General features: G+C 40.4%; 1 protein-coding gene across 1 annotated transcript in view; it reads left to right on the top strand.

Moving 5' to 3' along the window:
- Positions 1-290: 290 nt before the first annotated feature.
- The window catches only part of LOC146003158 (larval cuticle protein A2B-like), a 28,597-nt gene continuing 2,183 nt past the window's right edge, over positions 291-26,704 (top strand). Inside the window, exons 1-2 of the mRNA XM_083141340.1 lie at positions 291-338; positions 16,476-16,659. Coding sequence (XP_082997466.1) covers positions 321-338; positions 16,476-16,659 — 202 coding nt within the window. The 5' untranslated portion in view covers positions 291-320. The remainder of the gene's footprint in view (positions 339-16,475; positions 16,660-26,704) is intronic.

Below are 26,704 nucleotides of genomic sequence, written 5' to 3'. Positions count from 1 at the left end.
AACCGTCATCTCCATTGACCAGCCCATAAGGTTTATGCATTTGCAACGAAGCTTATCGCGATCTTCAGAGTGCTGAAGACATTTTAGCCGCGAGGTATCCAGAGGATGGCGTTGCTCCAGTGTATCCGAATGTTGCATAACAAATTCCTGGATAGAACCTTCTGGAATCGGCTTATGAGAGGGAAAACGATGAGATCATGCTAGCGAGGGGAGAGAGGGGAAGGGCGGGGGACTCAGGGACACCTTTCTTTTAGCTGGTTCACTTTCACTTATGCTCAGTTGCTGCACGGCTCACCATACCTGTGGACAAGACTGGAAAGATGTGCACCTTGAGATTGGTAAGTTACGCTTGTATGCTTCTACTAACATCTCTACTATGGGATGGGATTCCTCTTGACGGGATGCTTGCTTGATTTGGTTATTTTACGTTACTTTTCCTCCACTTCTGATTAATCGCGACGATGACTGTATATATAGAGAAATAATGGGGTTTCAACTCTCAGCATTCCAAGCATAGCTAAATTTTAATAGTTATACATCGTTAATAATAATAGTAATATTATTGTTATTAACGTCGCTTTTCTGCCACTTTTGGCTAGTTACGACGTTGTGGATGAAGTGATAAGTTTGAGCTGCCGTTTTAACCTTTAGACCGCCGAGCGGGTTTTCGAAAGTAACCTCTCTCTGGCCGCCGCCTTTGCGCGTGATTTTTAAATTTTACACTTATTTCAGAGAAAACGTTATATCTCGGAGACTATTTGAGCAATCTACTTCGGGTAACTTTTGTTTTGCAGCTAGAACATCAGGGCATGCATCCGTGCAGGAATCAAAACGCCAAAGCCAATAAGAGGGGTTGGGTGGGGCGCGGCCCCCAACTTTCAATGAAAAGAATCATAAAAATTAGGAGTTTTTTTTCACATATTCGATAATATAATGCGCCCAGGAACATGAAATGACTTCCATTCGGTTGAGAAGGACCATGCTTTGAAAATAAGGCTAAAGTTTGCCTCCCCTTCCCAAAATAGCTGGGAAAGAGGGGCAAACTCCCCATTTTTATGCTTTTTTAAAATTGAAAGTTGGTGGCCGCGGCCCACCCAACCCCTCTTATTGGCTTTTTCGTTTTAATTTCTGCACGTTTGTATGTCCTGATGTGTTAGCTGCAAAACAAAAGTTACCCGAAATAGATTGGTCAAATAGTCTACGGGATATAACATTTTATGTCAAATAAGTGTACAAATTTAAAATTCGCGCCAGGGTCCATGCGTAACTTTGGAGTCAAGGGGGGAGGGAGAGGGTCCTGGGTGGGTGGGTTTTCTTCCACATGATATTTCTAAGTTTTATCTCAACATCTGTCAGTGTTTACAACCTGCCATACAAGTATGAAGGTCCTAAAAGCACATGAACTTTTTAATTAGCACGATGGTCCATGAGTGTGCCATCGGGCTATATTGTGGGTGGAACACTCATAGACCATTGAGAAAGTAAAGGTTAAGTCCACTTTATGCACAGATAGGCTAATCGGTTTAGGCTACAGTTTAAAGTGGATCCGAACAACTACATGCTTCCACCGGATATCGAACAAGTAGTGTTGCTCACGGGACGGGACATGTCCCGTCTCGTCTCGTGTCTCGTCTCGTTTTCGAGACGAGACACGAGACGGGACAAGCCTTTTGAAATTCGAGACGGGACGAGACGGAATGCCTTTCTCGTCTCGTTTTCGAGACGAGACACGAGACGGGACGGGACGGCTTTTGAAAAGTCTCGTCTCGTCTCGAATGTCTCGAAAAAATAAAAGCAAAATATTTAATCAGTTGCAAATACTTGTTTGCTTGGAATAAAGTATTTCAATTAGAAACGTTGATAACCGTGTATTAAGTCAAAAGAAAGGAATGAATGAATACTTAAACTTATTTTCAATACTCTTTCGAAACATAGCATTACTCCCCATTTTTGTTTTCCAATTTATTCCAGGTTAATAACTTTATGTAACGATAGTACTCCAGACACTAATATAATTCTGAATAACATCAAGTAAAAGGGCAGGTAGAGAAGGTGGAAGGAGGGGCCAAAAGATCGTGGAGTGTCTGCGTCCGAGGTTTATCTTGTAAAAAAGTCTCAGCTCTATAGGTTTGAAAGATAAACGGACCGACGGATAGGGTTTATTATTATTATTTAATGTTTACATCAAAGGGTGTACAGAAGTGAATGTTATTAGGAAGTAGGAAAAACATTGTGGGAAACATGGCAGTACAAATTGATAAGGAGTTGTTGGGAAAGTTATTAAGGAGTCCAAGATATTAGCAAGACTAAGAGAAGGAGATAATTAGGGACAAATAATCTTGCATTATCCCACTCCGAACAGCTGAGAGCTAAAGAGGAGGAGAAAATACGGGAAATATGGAAATAAGTAATTTGGTGATTTTAGTGTTTACTGGGAACCACGACAAGATTTTACCACATGATTATTTGCACGGGTTGCGAAATTATTAGAATGTTATGGAAATTTCGGATATGTCTTTGTTGAGAAAATTCTTGTTATTTCCCTCAGGCATTCTCCAGGTAGTTGGATTCGATTTTTTTACGTCCTTTTGAAGATTATTTCCAATTCTTTTTTTTATTTATGTATTTCTTATTTAAGGAGAATACTATTCCTTGGATTGTAATAACGAAATACTGAGGCTGATATAGAATAGATTTCAAATGAAGGAAGTGCACTAAGTTCTGTATAATCGTCGTAGAAGGAAACTTTGTTCCTTGGGGACTCCCCGATGGTACAGTGGTAGCGTCGTCACCTTGTAAGCAAGGGGTGCCGGGTTCGATACCCGGTGAAGGAACATAGTGATTTGAATCCCACTTTAAAGTGTGGGTCCAGTCCCGATTAGCCTTTCTGTGAATTAGATGAAGGAATGTTGTAGCTGTTCTTTTTATTCTGTGAATTTAGCCTTCAAGTTTATGAGCAAAATACATATAGTATCTACTGTCTACATTTTCAATCGTTACTAAACAAATTTCACAAAGTAGTTTTATCAAACTTCAGAGGGAAGCTGACACCAATGTCAGGGTGGCGGGAGCCTGTTTACGGACAGGGTGTATTCCGAGACTATTTTTCGCAGTTCCCCACTGACAGAGGTTTCGCTTTGAACAATGGACACCGTTGCTTCAGGGGACAAACACCAAACATAGGGGCGAGGTTGACCTGCAGTAGCGGGTAAGTGCCATAAATCCAGGCCTAAAGTAGGAATGAAGGTTGATGCAAGGGAGGGGCAATAAAAATTCTGTAATTTGCTTTGCTTGCTGACAGGAAGTTTTGCAGGAAAAGCTGAAAAGGAAAACGGCAGACTTTGAATGAAAGAGGGACAGTGAACACAAGTTCTTTGTATTATTCGCCGACACACAAGCTTCCATTTCGAAGGTGAGGCTATCAGCAGCGAAGTTATTAGAGGGTTGGAAGCAGTGACGACGCCAGAGGAGGCAGGGGGACGCCCCATGTCGGACACTTCGCTCCCCCCCCCCCCGGGCCCTCCAACTGAAGTTAATTAAATATCGAATAATAAGAGAGTTCATTTATAAGAGTATGACGATTTTCACCTTTTCAAAGTGGTGTATTCTGCATGATATCACTTTTCTGCTTATAATACCAACTTCATTAACAAATATTAATTTGTTTAGTGTATAGAGCTATGTGTATGTGACTTTCGTTCAAGATTCGAGCGCCGACCCGGGCATAGGTGATTTCTCATTCATTTATGTCCTGTAATAGCCGAGATTAACCTAAGTTTTACCCAGTCTTAAGAACTGGGGAAAAGTGTTGAATGTGGATTTTAAAACATCACGAATATTTTCAGGACCACAAGACATCATCTGTAGTACGGGCTTATTATTGTAATCGTGGTCGTTAGTGACAACGCTAATTATTAAAAGACATTCAAAGTTGATTCAAGATTTGGTTGGTTGGTTGATTTGGTGTTGTAAGTCCATTTTATGCACAGAAAAGCCAATCGGGATTGGACTAATAGTTTAAAGTGCCTGCACTGGGTATCGAACCCAGGACCAAAGGTGATGGAAGAAAACCAGACACTACTTGTCTGTTGTTGTGGATTCATCGCGGTTTCTTACTATTCAGGGACTTGAATTTCGAGATGATGAGTCTGAGGAAACCTTAACAAAGGGAATTTCTTCGATACTCTTGAAGTTAATGAGGGAATGATATTATTTGGAAATGTATTGAACGTGAACCTTAAAATGCAAATTACACTTAAATTCGATTCAAAACATATCGCTGCCAGGTAAAAGAATGCTTATTAGGATTTGCCACTCTTCAATCATTAGATGCAGGTTCGTTCTTTCTCGTACATATCAAAATCGAAGAACTTCTTCTCACGAACTCCATCGGTGTCTGTAATTGTGTAGCACAGACATACGTTGGAGTGGTAGAGTAAGAGTAAGTATTGCCAGGGTCAGAATATTTCTTGAATTATGAGATAACTGTAACCTTTGTCTGATTTTTTATCCTGTGATAACATTTCCCTGAAAGGTGAAACACAAATTTTGCCCAAAACTCTTCAGCGTTACGAAGATGGTTGTCCTTAAAATCTTTGAAAAGGCTTGCTCGAAACAGGATGCTGGATGCAAACTGCCTCATTTGGCTGTTCTTGCCATTGAGAAGAAATGTCAAGTCCTGAACGTACCAAAGGTGCGGAATGTGTTCTCCAAAGCACATAGAGCAGAATTCTCCTACAGGAGAATTGCACTTCACTAAGTGCCTCACATTGTTTCTAATACTTAAGAAGATTAATTTCTTCCAACGTCACGTTTATTTTGCAAGAAAATTAAACTCTTAGAAGCATTATTTTCATCATTTATATTATTATCTTATAACTTAAATATTTATATCAGTAGTTTCATCTCAAGAAAGACGATGAATTATAAAATTATGAACGTCTTTTAATACTGAACTGGCCACTCGTGACAACGCAACTTACCAATAAACAAGAATTAATGTCTTTATTAAAATCATTCATGTGGAGATAAACTCGTAATCAAGAAGTAAATTTAGGCAGTAAACGTCCACTCTAAATAAAAGACACACACAAAACACCATACATGAATATAATAATAATTATAATAATAATAATTAGTATTATTATATAAGTATATATATATATATATGTAGTGTTTTCGGGAGTTTTAATGTGACTGCCTCCTTACAATATTTTGTTGCCAGGCTTCCCCCCCCCCCCAGTCAAATTTCCCTGGCGCCGTCACTGGTTGGAAGTAAATTTATTAGGACGAGGAAAGTAACATTAGCTGTTGACAGTGTTGCACCAAAGGACGTGATATGTGCTACTGTTTGTATAAATGATAGGAAATTTAAGCAAGAATTTATAATTGTTGAGACTTGAGAGTTGTTTCCTTCATTTGATCTTAGGAAGAGGTTTTCTGAGACAGAGTGGGATTATTTTACACATACATGGGAAAGGGTGGTTGTTTAAAGATAGAGACGTATTTTGCACATTTTTTAAAAGTTCAGATAAAACGAGAATTTAGCCTTACTGTTATGAAAAGAAATAACGCAGTACGGGGAAATAATAACTTCACATTTTTCGCACCTGGTGGGATGCAACACAAGAGTATTGCAGGAAGTCTATGAACGAGGATGAAGAAGGATATGTGAAATTTGACTTACCTGCGGGTGAATTAGTTTATTCTAATATTCTTAAGGTAGATATTGTTTTTTTTTTTGTTTTTTTAAGTCCACTTGATTCGCAAATAGGCTAAATCGCGAACCGATCTACAGTTTAAAGTGCGATCCGATCCACTTTGTGCCTCCATTGAGTATCGACGCGAGGACCCTTCATTACAAGACCTCGACGTTATTACTACGCCATCGGGGAGGCACCCAATTTACACAAATATGTTGATTCCAATAACACGTTATATGCATAATCTGATAATGATGCACTTTGGGTGCATCTAAACATATTTTTTTCAACTATAGCATGTCTAAAAGAATCATTGAAGTTGGGATTTTTATAACTTCAGGAGGCACGGCTCTTTAAACGTGCGATATAAACTTAATGCAGGTTTGCCTTCCATACGTGGTGGTTTTGTCACGTTTCTTCGCTTCGTAAAACATACACTTTTGCAGGAAAGGCTTCTTGCATCCTCCTGGGGCCTTGCTCTAGCTAAACAAAAAATATATTTGTTTAGCATAATCGAGGGTTACATATTCCTGCCGAACTTACTAGAAAACAAGGATTCTATTGGGATCATACTGCTTTGAATGACAGTATCAATGAAGTTTTATGTATGCTACTACTTATAATAATGAGCATAAAATATTAATCAGGAACTTTATTTTTCGTCAACTGGATGTAACATCTTTTTTTGTTATTCAGCAAATATTCAATTCATCACCTTTTTGACATTAATTTTCTTGCCAGGACAGCTGTTTTTATGCAGATTTTGACGATCTTAACTACAGTAAGCTAGATATTAGCTAATATTCGTGCTGTTATATTACTATTCTTCTACCATCTTTGTAACATGTCATGCAATAACAATAATATAATTGATTAATTTAAATATTCAAGTGAATAGACCTATGAATTATATTAATGCATTAATTTAAACATTTGCTTAATTGTTGTCGTTAATGTTATTATTATCATTTTTTCTGAAACACTTGGCTCAGACACCCTCCCCCGACATATATTTCTAGATGCGTGCCTGCCGAAGGATAAATTTTATCAAGCGGTGGTGGTACCGGACTTGGATGCTAAAGGGAAAACAAAGAAGTATGTGCGTCATAAGCTGGGCATAAGAAACAGCACAATATCCCAAAGAAACACTTTTTGAAACTTATGTCATAGAAGATGTTTAACAATATTTAAGAACAATAAATGCTTTCTATTTGTAATATACTAAATATTGAAATTTTAAATAGTCTTTTGTGTTCGTACTACACATTTAAAAACTTTTTTGTTGCTCCCCAGCGCCAAGCTTAGAATTTAAAGAAAAAAATGTACATTTTCATTGTGCACGGAAGTTCGACATTCAGAAAGAAAGAAGGTCTATTGGAAAACATTTCAAGACTTCCAAAAGGTATAGCAGTAATGAAAAAGAGCACTCACTTATGTACGATGGATAGACAGTTGTATGGAAGCGAGAAAAAACACAAGGTAGATTTCATAAGATACCTAGCAATCAGTAACCAACAAACTACATTTTTAATATTAATGTCCTCATGATTAACGAACCTTATTTATTCTCACCACGCAATGGGTAAAATATTTGGAGCTTTATCCCACTTTCCGGAAAAATATTTCGTGTTTCTGCTACTTTTGACTTTTGTTGGCATGATATCCCGGATCACTTTTACGAGACGAGACGGGACAAAACGAGACGGGACGAGACGAGACGAGACAGAACCCTTCGAGACGGGACACGAGACGGGACAAACGAATATTTTCGAGACGAGACACGAGACGAGACAGCATTTTCACGAGACGGGACGGGACAGACCAAAGTCTCGTCTCGTCTCGTCTCGTGGGCAACACTACGAACAAGGCGACGACGTTATCCATACGCCATCGGGGAGGCCCCAAATGATAAAATTGATGAAGGAACACTCACAAAGAACACACGCCAAGGTCGGTATTCGAACCGTAGCACGCTGTGCTAACCACTCCGTCACGGAGGTCTGCAGGCGGAACTATATATGTATGTGAAAATATATATATATATATATATATATATGTGTGTGTGTGTGTGTGTGTGTGTACATAATATCTTGATGTTTCACGGGTTGTTTCAAGAAATACCTCTCTCCAATGGTTATATGTGTTTGGAGACCTCAGACAGGAGCGAGACAGACTTTCAGAAATGGAGTTTGAGTTTTAAGTCTCCTTTTATGCACAGATAGGCTAATTGAGACTGGTCCTACAGTTTAAACTAGGAACCGAACCACTATATGTGCTTTGACTGGTGTCGAACCCAGGACCTCTTGATTACAAGGCATCGACGATATCACTACGCCATCGGTGAGGTTTTTCAGACATCGAGAAGAGACCGAGGACAAGAGAGGCATTTGTAATTCGATACAAGAACGAGACGGACAAGACGAGACTTCGCCAACGTTCTTCAATCTTTACTTTCGTCATTAAGGAAACACAATAAACAGCATTGAAGAGACGGTTACAAGGGCGTGAGTATCCATATTATCTCGTGTTCCTTTTCGCCCGAACAGATTGCGTAAGTAGTGCGTTTCCAATAACGCAGAGGAGCTGTACGCACAAATTTCCTCCTCTTTTTACCCCGCACGCATCAACAGAGAGGAAGGATCCTATGACATTTTGTTTCTATGGCAACCTTAGGGAAACAAACTTTGGAATTTTCAGTCACTCGAGCGTGGAGAGCTTTCAGTTAATTGCATACGGATGGGGGGAGTATGCCGGAAGTCATAGAACTGCGTCCGAAACCACGGAGGGAAACTACGGTGTGCGGTTATATCAAAACTGTACACATCCCTTACGTAATCATTTGCAAACTACAGTGAAGGAGTGTTAAACACCATGGTACCCTGTATTTGCGAAAGGTTGATGACATTTTCACGTAAAAGCAGTGGCGGAGTGGTTAGCTCAGAGCTCTACGACGCCAGGGGTCCCGGGTTTCAGCTTTGGCCTGGGTGTTCTTTGTGAATCAATTTCATCATATCGTCACTCATCCTCATCGCCACGACTACCTAAGTGGAATAAAAGCGACGCTAAATAAGAAAAATGAAATCAAGACAAATTTTCACGTAAGGACGATTTTTACATCCACCTTCACACTCGTACACTCACGGACACTACTGTGTTGTAACTATCCCATTGATCGTTACAACCCAGAAATGTCCGTGACTGTACGAGTTACCTTCTGAGAAGGAACCAAAAAGTCAACTTCCCTTCCATGTGGTACACACCGGTAACCGAAGTCTTGCAGGCTAACGAGGCTCTGGCGTCAGTACATCTCCGGGGCTCGTGTCGTGTTCTGTCCGCCGTGGCGGAGTGGTTAGCACAGCGCATTATGACGTCAGGATACAGGATTTTAATCCCGGCCTGGGCATGGGTGTTTTTTGTGAGTGTCCCTTCATTAGTTTCATCATATCACAACTCATCCTCATCTTCGCGATTAGCCAAAAGTGGCGAAAAAAGCGAAGTAAAATGAAGCAAATCAATCAAGCCTCTAGACACGTTAAGTGATTTAGCTGAGTTATTAATTGGAAAGACATTTGTTAGTGGCTGGAAGTTGCGAGGAAATAATCTCTCGTTTATTGCAAGATTGCAAGGTAAAGGCAAATCCATAACCAATTGGAGCAGTTTACCTCATTAATACAACACATCATGGACGTACAGCGCCACATTTCAACCTGGTGGCGGAAAATTGAACTATTTTTTTTTTTATCGCCATCCTCTTCCCCATGGTCTGCATAGTGGATTCACCAAATTTCAGAGTTCTACGATGCCTCAAACAGGCTACAGAGGGCTCTGAGTTGAGTAACTTTAATTCTGACCACCCGGTATACAGTCACCGACAATAATAATGGGGACACCTAGATCCTGAAACACTGACCTCCTTGCAATGCGTTATGTGTGTTGCCTAACTTTACGGCTATGAGCCGACTTCAATAGCAGCTTTTCAATAGGAAGTTCTGCTATCGCCGAAAGTTAGGCATCACACATAACGCATTGCAAGGGGGTCAGTGTTTCAGGATCTAGGAGTCCATTATTAGTGTAAAATAAACGATATAAGTAAATAAGATTCATACTAATAACATGTGCAGATTTTCCTGAGGCTAGCATTCGATGGAGAATTTTCTGTCCAGACTCTTTCGAGATGAACGCCAATACGCAGACGACATTTCGCCAACTTTGAACTATAGCCAAGAGAAACTTTCTTATCGAAAGTTTTCTTCCATTGTGGAGAGCTCTTCTTGTTATCTGTTTTGCTCTAAGATTGGCTGCATCGCGGCACAACACCCTCTGCCACCCCCGCGTCTCCTAGCTACCTTCACCGCCCACGTGGGGAGCACAATATCACTTCAAAACAAGTGATGGAAAATGTAGAGAGAAATTTCCCTCCGTGTAGGGAAATTTTGAAGCAATTTGTGTGAAGGGAAAAGAGGGAAATTCTTCATTGCTGTTTCTAAGGAAAACTCTGAAGATTTTCTAATTGTATCTCACTGATGAGTGATTTTTAATATCTCCTTCTATTGCTGTGTTCTAAAAGGGAACAACTTGCGTAGAAAACGAGGTGTGGCTAGAAAGAAACCGGACTGTTGCTACAAAATCTTTTATTGGTTATTTTGTACAATACGAACATTATCCCCTTCAAAGTACTCCCCTGCACTATCGATACACCGCTCCATACGAATCTTCCATTACTGGAAATCATTTTCTGAAACCATGTTCATGACCTCCGTCGTTTTTCTTTTCACAGATCCTACGGTCGTAAATCTGGTTCCTTTCAGTGCTAATTTGACCTTTGGGAATAAAAAAAAGTCGCAAGGAGCAAGATCCGGGGAATAGGGTGGATGTTCTAACACTGTTATCCCATGATTGGCCAAAAAAAGCCTTGACTGACAATGGCCGTGTGGGCAGGAGCATTTTCCTGATGAAGAATCCATTACTTGCTTTTCCACAAATCAGGTCGTAATCTTCTTACTCGCTCACAAAGGGTCGTCAGCACCTTAATGAAATAATGTTGGTTGACAGTTTGACCTTCGGGTACCCAATTCGAATCAATTCACCGACATTTGCATGTTTGATTCCGTTTTTGACGTGCAAGGCCGTCCAGGACGCAAGTCATCCGCGGTCACTTCTTGTCTCTCTTTAAACCTTTGAAACCCGTCAAACACTTGCGCGCGTGATAAACACTCATCTCCGTACACTTCCTTCAACAAACCATAAGTTTCTGTGGCGGATTTTCCGAGTTTCATAAGAAAATTCACATTGATACGCTGTTCCACTTTCACACTTAACATTTTTCCTACGGAGCACAGATGTACGGTTCACTTCCTCCACAAGCTACAGCGAAACTGAGCGCCGCGCACCCTGGGCAATCACACAGTCGATAGGCAGGATATCACGTTATACACTCATGCACCGCTTGACCTTGACGCGCTTGCCGTTTGTCGACAGCAATATCAATCCGTTTTTATTTCTAGCCACACCTCGTATGTACTTTGTATTCTTCTTATCTTTCTGTGTTCAAGCAATGTGGAACAGCAGTTATTTGAAGGCTCGGGGCCGAAAAAACGGTAAGTCAAGTCGGGTTAAACTTCAGAAAAAGGAATGTTAATTACAAAACGTTACTCAAAAAGAAAGAACGTTGAGAAGTTGGCAGGGAATGACACCGCTATTTCGCTGATGACAGCAAATTGACTTACTTGTATTTTTCTACCTGATCCTTCATTTGTAATATCCAGAAAAACTTAAATGCACAGAAGTGTATTTTAAAACACCTTCTTGTGAAAACCCTGTGTACGTCAATGAATAAGTATGGAGAAGATGGAGGATATTAATTCAATATGTAAACAAATAAGAATATTGGAAATAATCGCTGAGACAAGAAGCATTATAGAGCTGGGACATTCAGTACCCCCCCCCTCTCAGGAGTAACATAAAAGGCCTTCTTCTTCTTCCCATCTAATTCTTGTTTCTCTTTTTTCTTGTCTTGTGCCTTCTTTGTAGCCTTGGAACTTATTTTCTCTGTTTTAAGGAGACTTCAGGCCGAAGCGACAGGCGACAAACGACAGTGGGTGTTCACATCCAAGTGACAAGCGACACGTGCAGCTTATTGTGTCTGTTCGAAAGGTTATATTGATTAGTGAGGGTTCGCTTCCAAGCGACAACTGTACAGACGCGTCGCCTGATAATGTTCGCATGAGCACACGAACACTCATGTATATGTCTTAAATTACGTACATATTAAATGCACACACACATACGTATATTTATTCGAAGAAATACTATGTTTGATGTACGAGTATATACACACAATTTACTCTGACACGACTCGTTCACGTCGATAACTCCTCTACATAGTTGGTAACACTGACTCCCACGGTGTTCCACGGAGGGCGTTGAACACAATTGCTGTGCGTGTTGCATAGAGCTGACAGCTAAGAGGTTGTTGGCCACTATATCCCCGAAGATGTTCACTTCGTTATGCGAACACTCATGCAAGCGGAAATACTTCTTACATTCGGCACCAGAGTGCAGCATGTACAAGGCATGTCTAGGGGGACTCGAAAATGTCTGTGCTACATAGTTGCAAACTTTAGCGAAAATTCGCTAAACCTGGCGGATTTTAAGGGGTAGGGGGACAATTTCCCCTAGGATCTTCTTGTATTACTTCAAATATAGCGTGAATTTGGGGGAAAATTGTTAAAATAAATTGAACTGTTATTCTCACTTTTTCAATTGAAGATGAAGTTACAAGGGAGAGGAGTAAATTTGCATTCAATACAAAAACATTATTGTGAACACTCGCATGCGAACCGCACGCGACGCCACTGCAACTGTAGCCTGTCACTTGTCACTTCGGTCTGAAAGCTCCCTCAATAATAAATGCAACCTTTCGAACCGAACAGACATGTCAAGCTACACGTGTGTTACGTGTTGCCTCGGTCTGTTAGTAGCACATATGCGGTGAATGCTTGCTTACATACTGAAGGGGCTCATGTCGCCCTTCTCTCCTCGTGCTTACTTCGCCTGTATTTGAACATTTCTTATTCTCCGATTTCCATACTGTTCGTCTGTTCCTTCTTTATTTTCTCTCCCTCTCTCTCTTTCATTCTTCTGTTATTTCTCTTCCTTCTCTCTGACTCGTTTTCTTTTTCCTTACTCTCTCTCTATCTGTTTTGCGTGTCCTCTTGTTTTTTCTATTCCTTGCTAGCTCTCTTCTCTTTCATTATATCTTTTTTCTTTCTCTCTCTGTTTGGGTTTAATTTTCTCCTTTCTCCCCTTTTTCTGGTGGCACTGGCGTACGCAAGGAAGGAGAGCTGATGGAGCTACAGCTCCTCCAGTAATTTTGAGAAAATCAAAAATTTCAAATTATTTTAGAACACAGAAGAAACAAACGAAAGGTGTAAATGCAAACCCCTTGATTACCAATTTTGTCTTCGAGTACAATTTTAATGAAACCGCGGTAGCTCAGTCGTTATGGCGTCTGACTACCATGCGAGAGACTCAGGTTCGATCCCCGGCGTGGGAGAACCGGGAATGTTTCCACATGTTCAAGCGTCTCATGCGCCCACCAGCGTCGTATAAAGTGGGTACCTGGAGGAAACTCTGGGGGGTAAAGGCGGCCAGGGGCGTGGTGCTGATCACATCACCCTCTCCTTCGGCCGTGATCAAGAAGGTGTGAGGCCCTAACCCCACACCCCCTATACACCTTCATGGCGGGGTGCTTAGCACAGGGGAGCACTTTTTTTTTTACAATTTTAGTAGAATGAAAAGCTCCAAATATACGAAATATTTTATTGTTTTTGCCACCCCCTAGAACAAAGCTATGTACTATCCATCTTTACAATGCCGGAATAAAAATCCTGCGTACGCCAATGCCTGGTGTGGGCACATAGTGGTTCCGATCTCGCTTTAAACTGTAGGGCATGTCCCAATTAGCATGTCTGCGCATAAAATGAACCTGGAACAGAATCTCAAATTCCTCAAGCTTTCTTTAGAACATTTTTATCTTATGATAACCTAAAATGACATTTTGTCCACCTAGCCCTGTCCCCATGAAGAGTGGCGCTGTAAAATGAATGGTCGATAGGACATTTCTTACACTCACAAATTCCGACCACATTATGGAAAGTTATATATTATAAGGATAAGGTAGATAAGACAAGACACCCAGTACTGTCCCCTTGTGTTGAGAAAGCAGCTAACATCTACAGCCAGTGCCGGCGATTGGGGACAAACTGGGGGACAAAAACAGTTTATTTCCCTTTGTATATAAGTAGGGACATTGAATTTTCGCGATGCGCGAAATGGCGAAATGGCGAAATGTGGAAAAAAGATGCAATTTTGAACGTTCTGCATTCAACTGCACCCCCAATGATGAAATATGCATGAGTTTTATTCGCGAAGTAACGCGAAATGTGTGCTTTTCCACGAAATGAAGGCTTTTTCGCGAAATAACCGTGAAATATCATCAAATTAAGTAGAAAACACGCAAAAACCGGCAATCGAGGTTGTGCGCGCAAACTGTCGATTTGTAACGTAACGTTTGCCTAAAGTTTCCTACCACTTGCAGCTGAAGAACGTTTTGTCTTCGATCACATCAGGAAGACGCTGCAAATTGGGATTTCCCATGCACATAATCTCAGTTCGAAAACTTCGCTCCCTGTCCAGCTGCATTCCTTTCTTCCCCCGAATGTCTACTCAACTTCCAGTTTCATTGAACTTGCTAGCTGTAGCAGCGATAAGATTAGTTTGTTCCCCCACATCAAGGGAAACAATGGTGTCATTTGTGTTCAGTCATGAATGAATTTTGTTTATCATCATGTGATTTTCAACATGTGTTTGTGTATGTGCAGTAGTGATTATTTTATTTGTTGGACAGCAAGGATATCCTTTAAGTACATACAATGAATAAATCACTTGAGATATGCAATTTAGAAATGAAGTGATTTTGTGTTGATGTTTTCTTTTTGGTTGGACAGCTAAGTACTTGTGTATGTGTACAGTATATAAAAATGAAGTAGTTTATCAATTTATAGATCTTTTGTATGTTGTTTCCTCTCATGATGAAAAAGTGTGTGCCATTTTTTTTCCAAGGCTGGTATATACCGCTGATCTAACATTTTATTTACCGCTCTCCTCAGTTTTTATTTACCATAAATTTGTCTCCCTATATATAAGGTTTAGCATAGTATGGGGACAAAAATGGCAAAAAGTGGGGGGTAACTACCTCCCTTGTCCCCCCTAATCGCCGCCACTGCCTACAGCTGACCACCAGGTATCAGTTCCAACGCAATAGCTCAACAGTCGGCATCCTGTTGGTAATTATTCTCCACCTAAAAACAAGACAGCTCATACGGGGGCGTACACGATGGCAACCATGACGTTCTTGGTGTCAAGGTAACGTAATCCGTGCTTATGGAGCCGAGGCAATCAAGGGAGTCTTTGGCACTTGTTCCATGTTGGAGTTAATCAACCTGACTTGATTTTGATAGCTTTTTTGGTGTTTGTCATGATAGAAAGTTGCACCAGCCACATGGCCGTATGGGAAGGTGTAGTCAGAATTTTAACAGTGGCGTTGGTAGAGAATTGTCCATGGGTGTGGGTTCAGAAGTGGACTGTTCTCTGGCAGTCATGTCTACCAAGATGCTCTCTCTGTGCTTTTCGCTCTCTCTCTTTTTCTCTCTCTCATTCTCGCCTTTCCTCTCTCTCCCTTTCTTCCTCTTCATTCTCTCTCTCTCTTTCTCGTTCCTCTTCTATTCCTCTTTCTTTCTCCTTCTATTTGTCTCTCTTTTTTGTATTCTTCTTTATCCTACATTCTTTCATTCTCGATTCTCATTTCTTTCTTTCTTTTTGTGTTTCTTCTTTATCATATATTTCTCTGTTTCTTCTTTTGTTTCTCTTTCATTTCCTGAACCTTACTTTCTGGTCATCCCATTAAGTTTTGACCCTGCCTTTATTCCCCTGTTTCTTTATTTACTTCTTCCTCTGCTTGTGTTTCACATTTTCAGTCATTCTTTGTCCTTTTATATTTCTTTATTCCTTATTGAGCTTCTTTTCTTCGCCATCTCTCTTTCTCCCTCTGTTACTTTCCTTATTATTGCTGTGCTTCTCTTTCGTTTTTTTAAGTTTCATGTCCTTCTTTAATTCTTTCTATGCTTGTCTTTAACTTTTTGAGCATCTCTTTTTTTATTTCTTCCTATTTCTCGAGTCTTGCTTTCTTCCTGTACTTTCAGACAATAAACGTGTTGGAGTACGATTATACTTGAAACTCGCATAACTCAGAAACTACTCATTTTGGGACCCATGCTGACAAACTTTCATTTCTTCTCTGTAGACGAGGAATCCATTCGTAAAGTTTTGCCAAGTAATTTCGTTACACCCTATATATAAAATGCATTACAATACTTTTGAATCTAACTAGCAACTCGCGCAGTGATCTGCTTCAAAGTGAGGATCGACTACTTAAAAACTGTCCAAGACTTTACGAACACCCTGTCTTCGATACATCCACCTTGTGAACGACGCTCAAGGGGATAAAAACGTCACGCGCAGTTAGGATTAGAACCTGGAGTAAATCAATATGGAGTATATTCCCATTCAAGCACATTAAACTACTTTCATGCCAGTCCACGGTCCCCGGAAATGCAAGGTATTTTCGTTGTGTGCCGTTGTTACAACTTTTACGCAACACATGCAGCATCGGTCTCTCCCTCCTGGCTGATGAGATTTTCTCTACTTTTGCAGACGGTTGCCATGGCGACGATATTAGGCGCCGCGACGGCTGGCAACGATTTCCCAGGGACGGTTGCCATAGAAACGGATCCGACCCCTCCGGTACCCTACAGCTTCAGCTACCAGGCTGGCCGCTTCCCAGGTCACGTGGACAGGACTCACTCGGAATCCAGAGATGAATCCGGGGTCATTCGAGGTGAGTTGGCTGGAACGGGAACCTCTCCTTTAACCGTTCCATGTTATCCCATCTTTTTCTTCTCTTTTTTTTTACCCTCCTTGCAGCATCCCGGGGCTGGACCAACTTAAATATGCCTCTCCACCGCTCTGGGGAGATGCTGGCGGGGAATCGTAACTGGATGGGTGATTTCAATTATGAAACGGCAATAACTTTCGAGGGGGTTGGAGCTACGATTACGCCTTGGAGTCGTAATGAGTATGGGCGTCTGGTCTGATTTTTCTATGCAACTCATCAGAAGGTTACATAATTCAGAACTACATAATTTGTATTCATCTCCAGATATTATTAGAATGATTAAATCAAGAAGACTTAGGTGGGCAGGCCATGTGGCACGAATGGGAGAGGAAAGAAGAGTTTACAGGATTGGGAAACCTGATGGTAAGAGACCAGTAGGAAGGCCAAGACGAAGATGGAGGGATAACGTTGAGATGGACCTAAAGGAAATCTGTAGGGATGGAAAAAATGAATAGGTCTTTCTCAGGATAGGAACAAATAGATGGCTTGCATTGCTGCAGCCATGAACCTTCGGTTTAAGAAGACTAGAAAGTTAGTTAGTTAGTCACCAGCAATAAAAATGGGGCACCTATATCCTGAAATACTCACTTCTCCGCATAACGTTATGTGTGTTGCCTAACACTACGGCGGTGGCAGAACTTGCCATGGAAAGTTTGCTATTAGAATCCCCTTATCGCGTAGAGTTAGGCAACACACATAACGCCTTGCGGGGAAACTATTAATTCAGGATCTAGTTCTCCCCTTTTTCTTGCCGCTGACTGTACATATTTTCCCCTTTGTATGTGGGGTATCAAAAACTTAACATGTCGAGTTTCAACGTTGGGACGCTGTGTATGAATTTCACATTTGAGGCCTCCACGATGGCATAGTGGTAACGTCGTCACCTTGTAATCAAAAGGTCCCGCGTTCGATAACCGGCGTAGTAACCACGCAGGAATTCTGATACGACTTTGATTGATTGATTTGCTTTATTTTACTTCGCTTTTCTACTACTTTTGGCTAATCGCGAGATGAGATCGAGTGATGACATGATGAGATTTTAACAAAATATTCAAATTTGTTCGATACCCGGTAGAGGCACATAGTGGTCCGGATCCCACTTTAAACTGTAGGTCCAGTCCCAATAAGGCTATTACTGTGCATAAAGTGGACTTAAAACACCAAATGAATAAAAAATATTCAAATTTAAAGAAGACTCGCTGTTAAATTTTAACGGTAGAATGTAAATTTCACGCTAATTTGCAACACTGCATGGAAATATGAAGATGCGTTCCATCAATTCAAGAATATGTTTCATCTATTTTTGCATATTTCCGAGAAATTATCATCCAATTGGTTTGTTTGTTTGTTTTCAAGTCCACATTATTCACAGAAAGGCTCGACCTATAGTCTAAAATGGGATCCGAACCACTATGTGCTTCCACCGGGTATCGAACCCGGGACCCTTTGATTAAAAGGCGGCAATGATATTATCAGATAGATGTATGAAAACTGTTAATAACAAAACATTACTATCAAAATACATATTTATGGACACTGCTGAAATGTTATCTTTTCCAAACTACAGGGTGAGTCAAAAGCCAGGTTATATAGGAAGTTTTTTACTTTGACAGTGTAAAATGGCCAGTCATTCCAGAGTGCTTGGCGAGAGCGATACAAGATCATTCTAGAGTTGTCGAGGCGAAACCGAGACAGATCTCGTAAAATCGAGACAAGACCGAGATTTTGGCATGATACTGAAAAACCTGGTACCCCTAGATTATAAGGCAACGACGTTATCCTAGACTTGGAAACACTGAATTCCAACGGCAATTATAGACAGGAATGAAGTGTAAATTCTGTTCACTACACCCTCCCCTCTGTGGAAGGAAAAATTCCATTACCGCATCTACCCTATTGTAGCGTGTTGATGCCGGTTGCGAAAACATATGCAAATCCTCTCGCTAATAGTAGGGGACCCGTCTCTGTGAACAAGTCTTTGTTTGTACAAGTGTTGCGACGCAAAATTCTGTAAACAAATGCCCCCCATTGGGTAAGTAGCTAGAGGAAATCCAAATAATGCATTACACAACTCTTGTGTTTCCATTCCAGGCGTCTGAAGGGCAGGCCCGTAGCGAGGGGTGGGTTAGGTGGGCTGAATCCTAGGGCACCATAAACAGAGGGCGGCATTCAAAGCTTTTAAACAATAATAATAAAATAATAATAATAAAAAAAACAAAGTCAGACCATACGACGTATAAATTTACACTTGGCAGATTGTTACACTAGTAACACACGGCTGAAATTTTATCTTTTCCAAACTACAGGGTGAGTTAAAAGTCAGGTTATATAGAAAGTTTTCCTTGTATCGTTAACCCCTTAAGTGTGGAATTTAGATTTAGATTTAGATTTATTTTCTTTTTGTGCGAGCCATAGGATGTACGCACTACATAGTTTTGATTTTTTTACAATATTTTGTTACATTTAGTTTTCTTTTAAGCTGTCTCTTACTTTGTCCCCTATATAAACATTCTTCCCCTCCCTCGACAGTTCTTCTTCCAGTCTTTCTTCCTTCTTCCTCGCCCCACTTCTCTTCTCCTGCACTCTCACCAAAAAACGCATACATTTTACTTTGCACACACTTACGCTATAAAGATGGCTCGTCTGGAGCATGATCACTCATTTCGCTGCCTTCTCTAATAGCTTTCCCCCGCCGTTCTCTTACTTCTCCCAGGTATTTCCCCACTTGCTGCCCCGCTTCCTTTATCTTTATTCTGTCGTCTACCACTTCTATCACCTCCCTCCCTGTTAAGTTTTTCATCCATTTGTCCCTTAGGTCGCGTGAAGAAGGGCAGTTCAGTAGGATATGCTCGTCCGTCTCCTCCCCATCGCACAAAGAACATATCGTTTCCCCTGCTTCGTTTCTCTTCCTTAGTTGTTTCCATCCCCCTAATCTGAACCATGCCAGCGCGCCTCTTTCATTTTTTTCCCACAACCTGGATATATTTCGCTTTCCCCCATTCTCTTACTCTTAGCTGTTCCCTGATTGAGGTCTTCATTTGGCAGTCTGCTATTATTTCTTGTCTGTCTATGTCCAGCAACCTGTCTCTGATTTGATTTTCTGTTAAGATGCCCCCCCCCCCCTTCCTCCCTCTTCCCATACCCAACCCATTCCGCTATTATATAAGATATTTTGCACTTCCAGACCCCAGCTGTAAACGTTTTCCTCCCTTGTCAGTATTTCCAAACATTGTCCCCTCAGCGTAGTTTGGTCCTCTTGTGATACTCGCATCCAATATTTAACAACCCTCATCCGTGCTTGTACCGCGTCTCTGTTCAGATCCAATTCCTTGAGAATCCCACAGTTTGGCCGTGCCTCTGCTTACGCCCATTATTCTCTTATAAAATTCGGCTTGTATGCCAATTATTGTGTTGTCCCCCCTTCAAGTCGCTACTGGAAAATGTGGGTATTTTTGGTCAAATTCAGTGTACGCCCGCTGCATTGTGCTGCTGTAGTACGGAAGGCGTATATATGCGCTTTGTGTTTTTTTCAACTATATACGATTTACTGTGGCGTATATAGTCACACAGTAGTTTGGTGAGAAAGTTCTAGCTGTAGTAGAAACAAAAAAATAGTAGCAAGAGAGCAAAAAGACGAAAAGAAAGAAGAAGAAGAGAAAAAATAGTTTCGTTTTCTTCTTTTTCGTCTTTTTCCTCTCTTGCTACTATTTTTTTGTTTCTACTACAGCTAGAACTATCTCACCAAACTACTGTGTGACTATATACGCCACAGTAAATCGTATATAGTTGAAAAAAACATATAGCGTACATATACGCCATGCACACTTAATAATTGTCCAGGAATTGTCGAATGTCCAGTTTCCTTGTGTCGCCGTGGTCCCGTCGAGTGGCCACCGCGGTCTCCAGACAAATAGATTTTGTCCTTTGGGATTACTTAAAGGCGCTCGTCTACTCAGTTAAGATTCAGAACATCCAGCATCTGAAGGAACGCACTGTGTAATGCGCAGGCATGATTATGACGGACGTTCTGCAAAACGTTCTGGAGAACTGGTGCACAAACGCATTGATGTTCAAGGTGCACAGATTGAAGATATACTATAAATCCCTATGTAACCTGCCGTTTGACTCACCCTGTAATACGTTTTTAAAGATGTTTAAGACATAAATAAAAACTAAACTAAAATAATCTTAAATATGCTAAACTTGTTTTAAAATCAGAGCGGGTTTAAGGGGCGACCAGTGGAAACTCACCATTGTGAGGAAACTGGGGAGCTACGAGTGAGTAGCGTAACCCGATCTGGCAAATCTCCTATAGCGGCTGGGGGTTCGACGTGCCGACCCCACGTCACCCATTACCGGTTGAAGATCTCCACATCTCTAGGTAGGACTGTGGAGATTGACAGTCAGGAGATCAGCCTAGGCCCTTCAAGGGCTGTCGAACCACGGGTTATAACGCGATTAAATCTTGTTTCCATGACAGATGAAACACTACATATGCTGACTAAGGCAGTCTATATTTCAGGAAAGAGAAACACTTAACAACATGAAATTTCAACCCTCTATTAGGGTATTCAGACTTGAAACCAAACTAAAATAAAATAGTAATTATTAGTGTTGCCCACGGGACGAGACGGGACAGGCTTTTAAAAATTCGAGACGAGACGAGATTGACTATGTGTCATGAGACAAACTAATATTTTCGAGACGAGACAGCATTTCCACGAGACTAGACAGGCCAAAGTCTCGTCTCGTGGGCAACACTAATAATTACTATTTTATTTTAGTTTGGTTTCAAGTCTGAAGACCCTAATATAGGGTTGCAACTTCACGTTGTTAAGTGTTTTTACTTTTCTGAAATATAGACTGCCTTAGTCAGCATATATAGTGTTTTGTTGCACAGTGCTTCGGATCCCACTCTAAAACTGTAGGTTCAGTGCCGATTAGTCTATCTGTGCATAAAGTGGACTTAAAGCATAACTCAACAACAACAATGATATGTTCATGCAATATTAATAGACATATTCTATAACATATTCACATAGGCTTCGAATAGCTCGATTTCCACCAAAATAAGCATAGAAAGCCATCGAAACATCGTTTCTAATTTGTCCACGTACTGAATCCTATGGGGCCTCCCTGTGGAACTCCAACCCCTGTAGAGACAGCTGATCGCATACAAGAGGTGGATTTATGGCGACAGTCAGTGGGGCTTAATATTAATTTGCACACTGAAAGTATGCTATTAAACTACCCTTCTCCCCTCCCTCTTCGAAACGAAAGCAAACACCTCCCCCAATCCGTACATGCTTGCATTAGCCCCTCCCCTAGTTTGAAGTCATCATCTGGCGTTGTCGATATGGTTATCCCACGGGATAGACCGCTGACTCACGCCAATGTTTCATTCGATTTCTGCGTAAGTAGTTCTTGAAATATTCACGTGCACAACTATATGAACTTGTTTGTTCGAAAGGAGTCCATTCAGTGGCGGCGATCGGGTTCCAAAACCGGGGGGGCGCAAGGTTCCAAAACTGGGGGCAAAGACAGTATATTTCCCTTTGTAGATAAGGTTTAGCATAGTGCGGGGGCAAAAGTGGCGAAAAGGGGGGGAGCAACTGCGCCCTCGCCCCTCCTAATCGCCGCCACTGAGTACAACAAAGCCATGGCCTCATATAGAGAGTAACAATGAGAAGGAATCAACTTTCAACAGCCCAAGAATAATAAAATTTTAAGTTACAGGCAGTTAATAATAACAGTGAGAACTATTTTTTAATGTTAATGATTATATTTGTAAAAAGGGTACTAAATGTTATGATTATTAAGCAGTTTACAATTAATGAATATGTGTATGTTTGCTTTTAAACAATCTCACTGTACATATTTTTTGAATTTTGAATTGTTGTTCACTTTACGCACAGATGGGGTAATCGGTCGGGACTGGGCCTACAGTTTAAAGTGGGATCCGAACCACTATGCAATGTGCCTCCAGCAGGTATCGAACCTCTCATGGTATATATTGGCACCTATTAATAACAATATTATTATTATTCATTATGTTTATTGTAGGAGAGCATTCATGTATCAAAATGTGTCTGAATTTTACACTTTTTGACACTACATACAATTAATTATTGCCAATTACAGTATTTTTTTTCCATAACAAATTCTGACACATGCTTACGTTATGAAGAAAATATCATTATTGTAATTGGAGAATATAAGGCCATCTATTATGAATAAACCACAACTATTTTTTTTTTCAAAATTCTTCCAAACGATATAAAGAAACGATTAATTGTTTATTTCATTATGTAATTAATGCAAATTATTTACTAAACCAATGAAAGGGGGTTGTAGTCGTTGAACAAAGTTCAATTTAACAGAGTAAATTTCTGATTTATTCAATGATTTCGCCCGTGTGTTGACGGACTGGTTCGACCCCCTCCAGACGCTCATGCAGGGTGCGAAATCCCGGGGGGGGGGGGGAACCGGGGGAATTCCCCCACCAACGATCTTGTTCTGAAATTCCCCCCCAAAAACTTCTTCCGGGGGAGGGAGAGTTTTTGTTTTAACAATGAACATAAACAATTAGTTTGGGATTCGAATATACTTGACTGGAATAATATCGATAGCATAACGGACAACAAAGAGCCTCATCTCTTAGGAAACTGAATCCACCCAGCAATCCCCAGAACACAGAAATTAGACCGACTTATTTCTTCTCCATTTCTCATAGCCTTTCGTTAGCAACCACGAAGTATATGAACATGTATATTAATATATTAATAAAACACGTAATAGCATTTATATGTGAATTTTATACAGGAAACTATTATCTTCTTAATGTCTGTTATTTTTGCCGCTCCTCCCTTACGCAAATCATTGTGCATAGCATCAGTAGTACATCAAAATCTTTAACTTGCAATTACATTTTGAATGAAATACAGTCGATATAATATATTGTATATTTTATAATATAATTTGATTTTTTAATAATTGACACATATTTAATGGCATTACACACACACACACACACACACATATAGCTATATTAGGGATGGAACCGATTAATCGGTATACTCTATCAGTATCGGCCGATATAGGCATATCGATGTATCGGTTTATCGGTAAAATTACCGATTATTTTACCGATCCGATATATCGATAAATATCTGATAATTTAGTGGAAAATTCTGCCATTTTGTTGTAATTTTTATGGATAATCTCCATGCCCTAATTTTAAAAAAAAGTAAATGTCTAAATATGCTATTTCTTTTTCATTGCAGTCATCTCAAAACACACATTTATTAAGGAGGTCAATGAACCTTTCAGGGTCTTCAAGGACCATTTCTAATTTTATATCGGATCGGTAGAATATCGGTTATCGGTATCGGCCAAAATTTCATATCGACCCATCCCTAATGTATATATATATATATATATATATAGTGTGTGTATATGTGTGTCTGCCTGTCTCAATCCTCCTTCCCCCCTCCCCCTCCCACCAATCTGCAGTGATTTCGCACCCGGCTCATGTTTGGAACGTTTTCCTAGGCTGAAGAATAGAAGAACATCACAAAACGCGTTTCTATCGCATGCGCCTCCCAACTAATCTCGCTGTAAGACATTCACAGACGGGGCCTGCCCAAGATAACAGAGGATTGCCACAGCCAGCCACCAAGCCCTTAATGGAACCTTCAGGGCTCGGTTCGAAACTAGGCTCGGCGTTGCCTTCAGCCGTAAAACTTGTGTAATTCACAATAAAACCGAGGGAAAGAATTGCGTACAAGGCCTACCCGAAGGCTAGGAACAGTAGAATCTATGGATCCCGAACGAAATTCGTATTGGCTCCGGGCACGGCAATGCGGGTTTATAATTCATGTCGCGGCAGTGCGCGGATCGGTAGTAGTACGGGGCACCGCGTACAGATGGCGGGACATGTCCTGATCTCGGCGCTACGCCAGAATGAAAGTGAAACTGAATTGAACTTGGCCGCAACTGTACGGAGAAAGTGTTCGTTTTCGATATCTGAAAACCAGTAATGAAAAGTACAATATAGGACCAATGCAACGCAGTGAACGCGCTACTTTTACGATGAAAATATGTTTGTTTGTCTTAAATAAGTATTTGTATTAAATCCAATGAAAAATCTTTCATGTCCTTGAAGTATTTGCTGCGACCTATTTAAACACCACATTTACCAAATAGCTTCATTCTTTGTACTCCCTGTTACGAACTTGTTTAGTAATTATTGCAGGGCTCGAAAAATCCCGGTCGCCAGGTCGCCATGGCGACTAAAAATTTTAGCCTGGCGACTGTGATCTTGTGCTGTAATATGTATGAAAGTTTGATGCTTTGAAGTTCAAATTGCAGTACAGCGTAAGTTAGCAGATGTTTTTTTTTAAATCAACGTTGTGAACATTCAAGAGACAGTAATAATTTCTTACTCTTTGTCCCCACACAACCGATTTCCTTTTTTTGGAATGATTTAGCGATGTTTTGAATACCGTGATGTTCAGCTTCTTAGACAGAGTGTTTCAAAAGTTGCACAACCCAAATTTGAAAATGTATATCTTGAAAACCGTAAGAGATATTTACACCGGGTTTTCTGCTTTATAAAGTCTCACCCATTGAGATATTTTACAATGCTTAAAATTATCAGTTTTCTCCATACAGAAAATTTAGATAAATTAATAACTGGCGGAAGGCAGCGTTAAAAATTTTCCAGAAATGCACTTTTGAATGAGAAAAATACGTAAGAAATTATCGAAGGGTCATAATTAGATGTCTGATGACTGATGCCATGTCAATCTGTCATTTGCAACCAATATTGGTCAAACATTTGATGGATTTTTGATTGGCGATTTTATGGGTTGAGTGAAAAAGTGCCATTTTTGGGACATGTATGGTAATGCTAGCAGGTCGAAATATTGTCAACAGACGCACGCCACATGTGCCTAAGTATTGGCTATACATTTACGTGGAAAATCATAAATCAAGATTTTGTGCCGAAATTGGACTCTTGAGAGAATCCTAGTCTGCCTCTGGTTACACTGAATTCTCTTCGCTCACTTTCGACGCTACTATGCCTGTTCATTTAATTGATTCATGATTCAGCATGGCGTATTCTTTGGAGCAGCGCGTGTGCATTGCTGAAGAGTATTTTACTACTCATTCTTACACTCATGTGCAAGAGGTTTTCCAAGAAAAATCCCCTGCTTCTGCTGTACCTCACAAACCAACTGTTTTACGACTAGTCAAACACCAACAAATAATCCCACAAATTGTTTAGAGTTGGTATTATTATTGAAGATTAGGCACACACAGGAGATGTAATACGTAGAAATTTTCAGCGAAAAATGCAGGCTCGACCAGGACTCGAACCTGGGTCTCTGGCATACCGTACGATTTCTCTAACCACTGATTTTTCCCTGTCGCTGTTTTACCTGTGGAATCGTATATTCTAGTGCTACCGCAACGGGATCTGTTGCCTTTGAAACACAGTAGACTTCGACATTGCTTGGTTCCTCCCAGCGTAGAGATGTTAATGCATTTTTCGCTGAAAATTTCTACGTAGTAAATCTCCTGTGTGTGCCTAATCTTCAATAATAATACCAACTCTAAACAATTTGTGGGATCATTGGTTAGAACAATGGCACGGTATATCAGAGACCCGTGTTCGAGTCCTGGTCAAACCTGCATTTTTCGCTAAAAATTTCTACGTTGGTATATATTATTGAAAATCAATTCTCAGATGTTTTCAGCAAATTAACAATATTTATTAAAATAATGTAATTGCTTTTATTTGGATACATGCTAACATAAATTTATTAACCCAGTGATAGCGTACATGATTAGTTTAGTGCAGAAAACCTGGTGTAAATACCTCTTACGGTTTTCATGATATACATTTTCAAAGTTTGTGTTGTGCGACTTTTGAAACAGTCTGTAGTATGCACAATTGCTAGTAGGTAGTTTCCTGGCGCCTGAT

The sequence above is a fragment of the Lepisma saccharinum genome, chromosome 19, assembly GCF_977018435.1.
Source record: "Lepisma saccharinum chromosome 19, izLepSacc3.1, whole genome shotgun sequence".
Classification (NCBI taxonomy): Eukaryota; Metazoa; Arthropoda; class Insecta; order Zygentoma; family Lepismatidae; genus Lepisma; species Lepisma saccharinum.
This window is presented reverse-complemented; position numbering and strand designations above follow the sequence as displayed.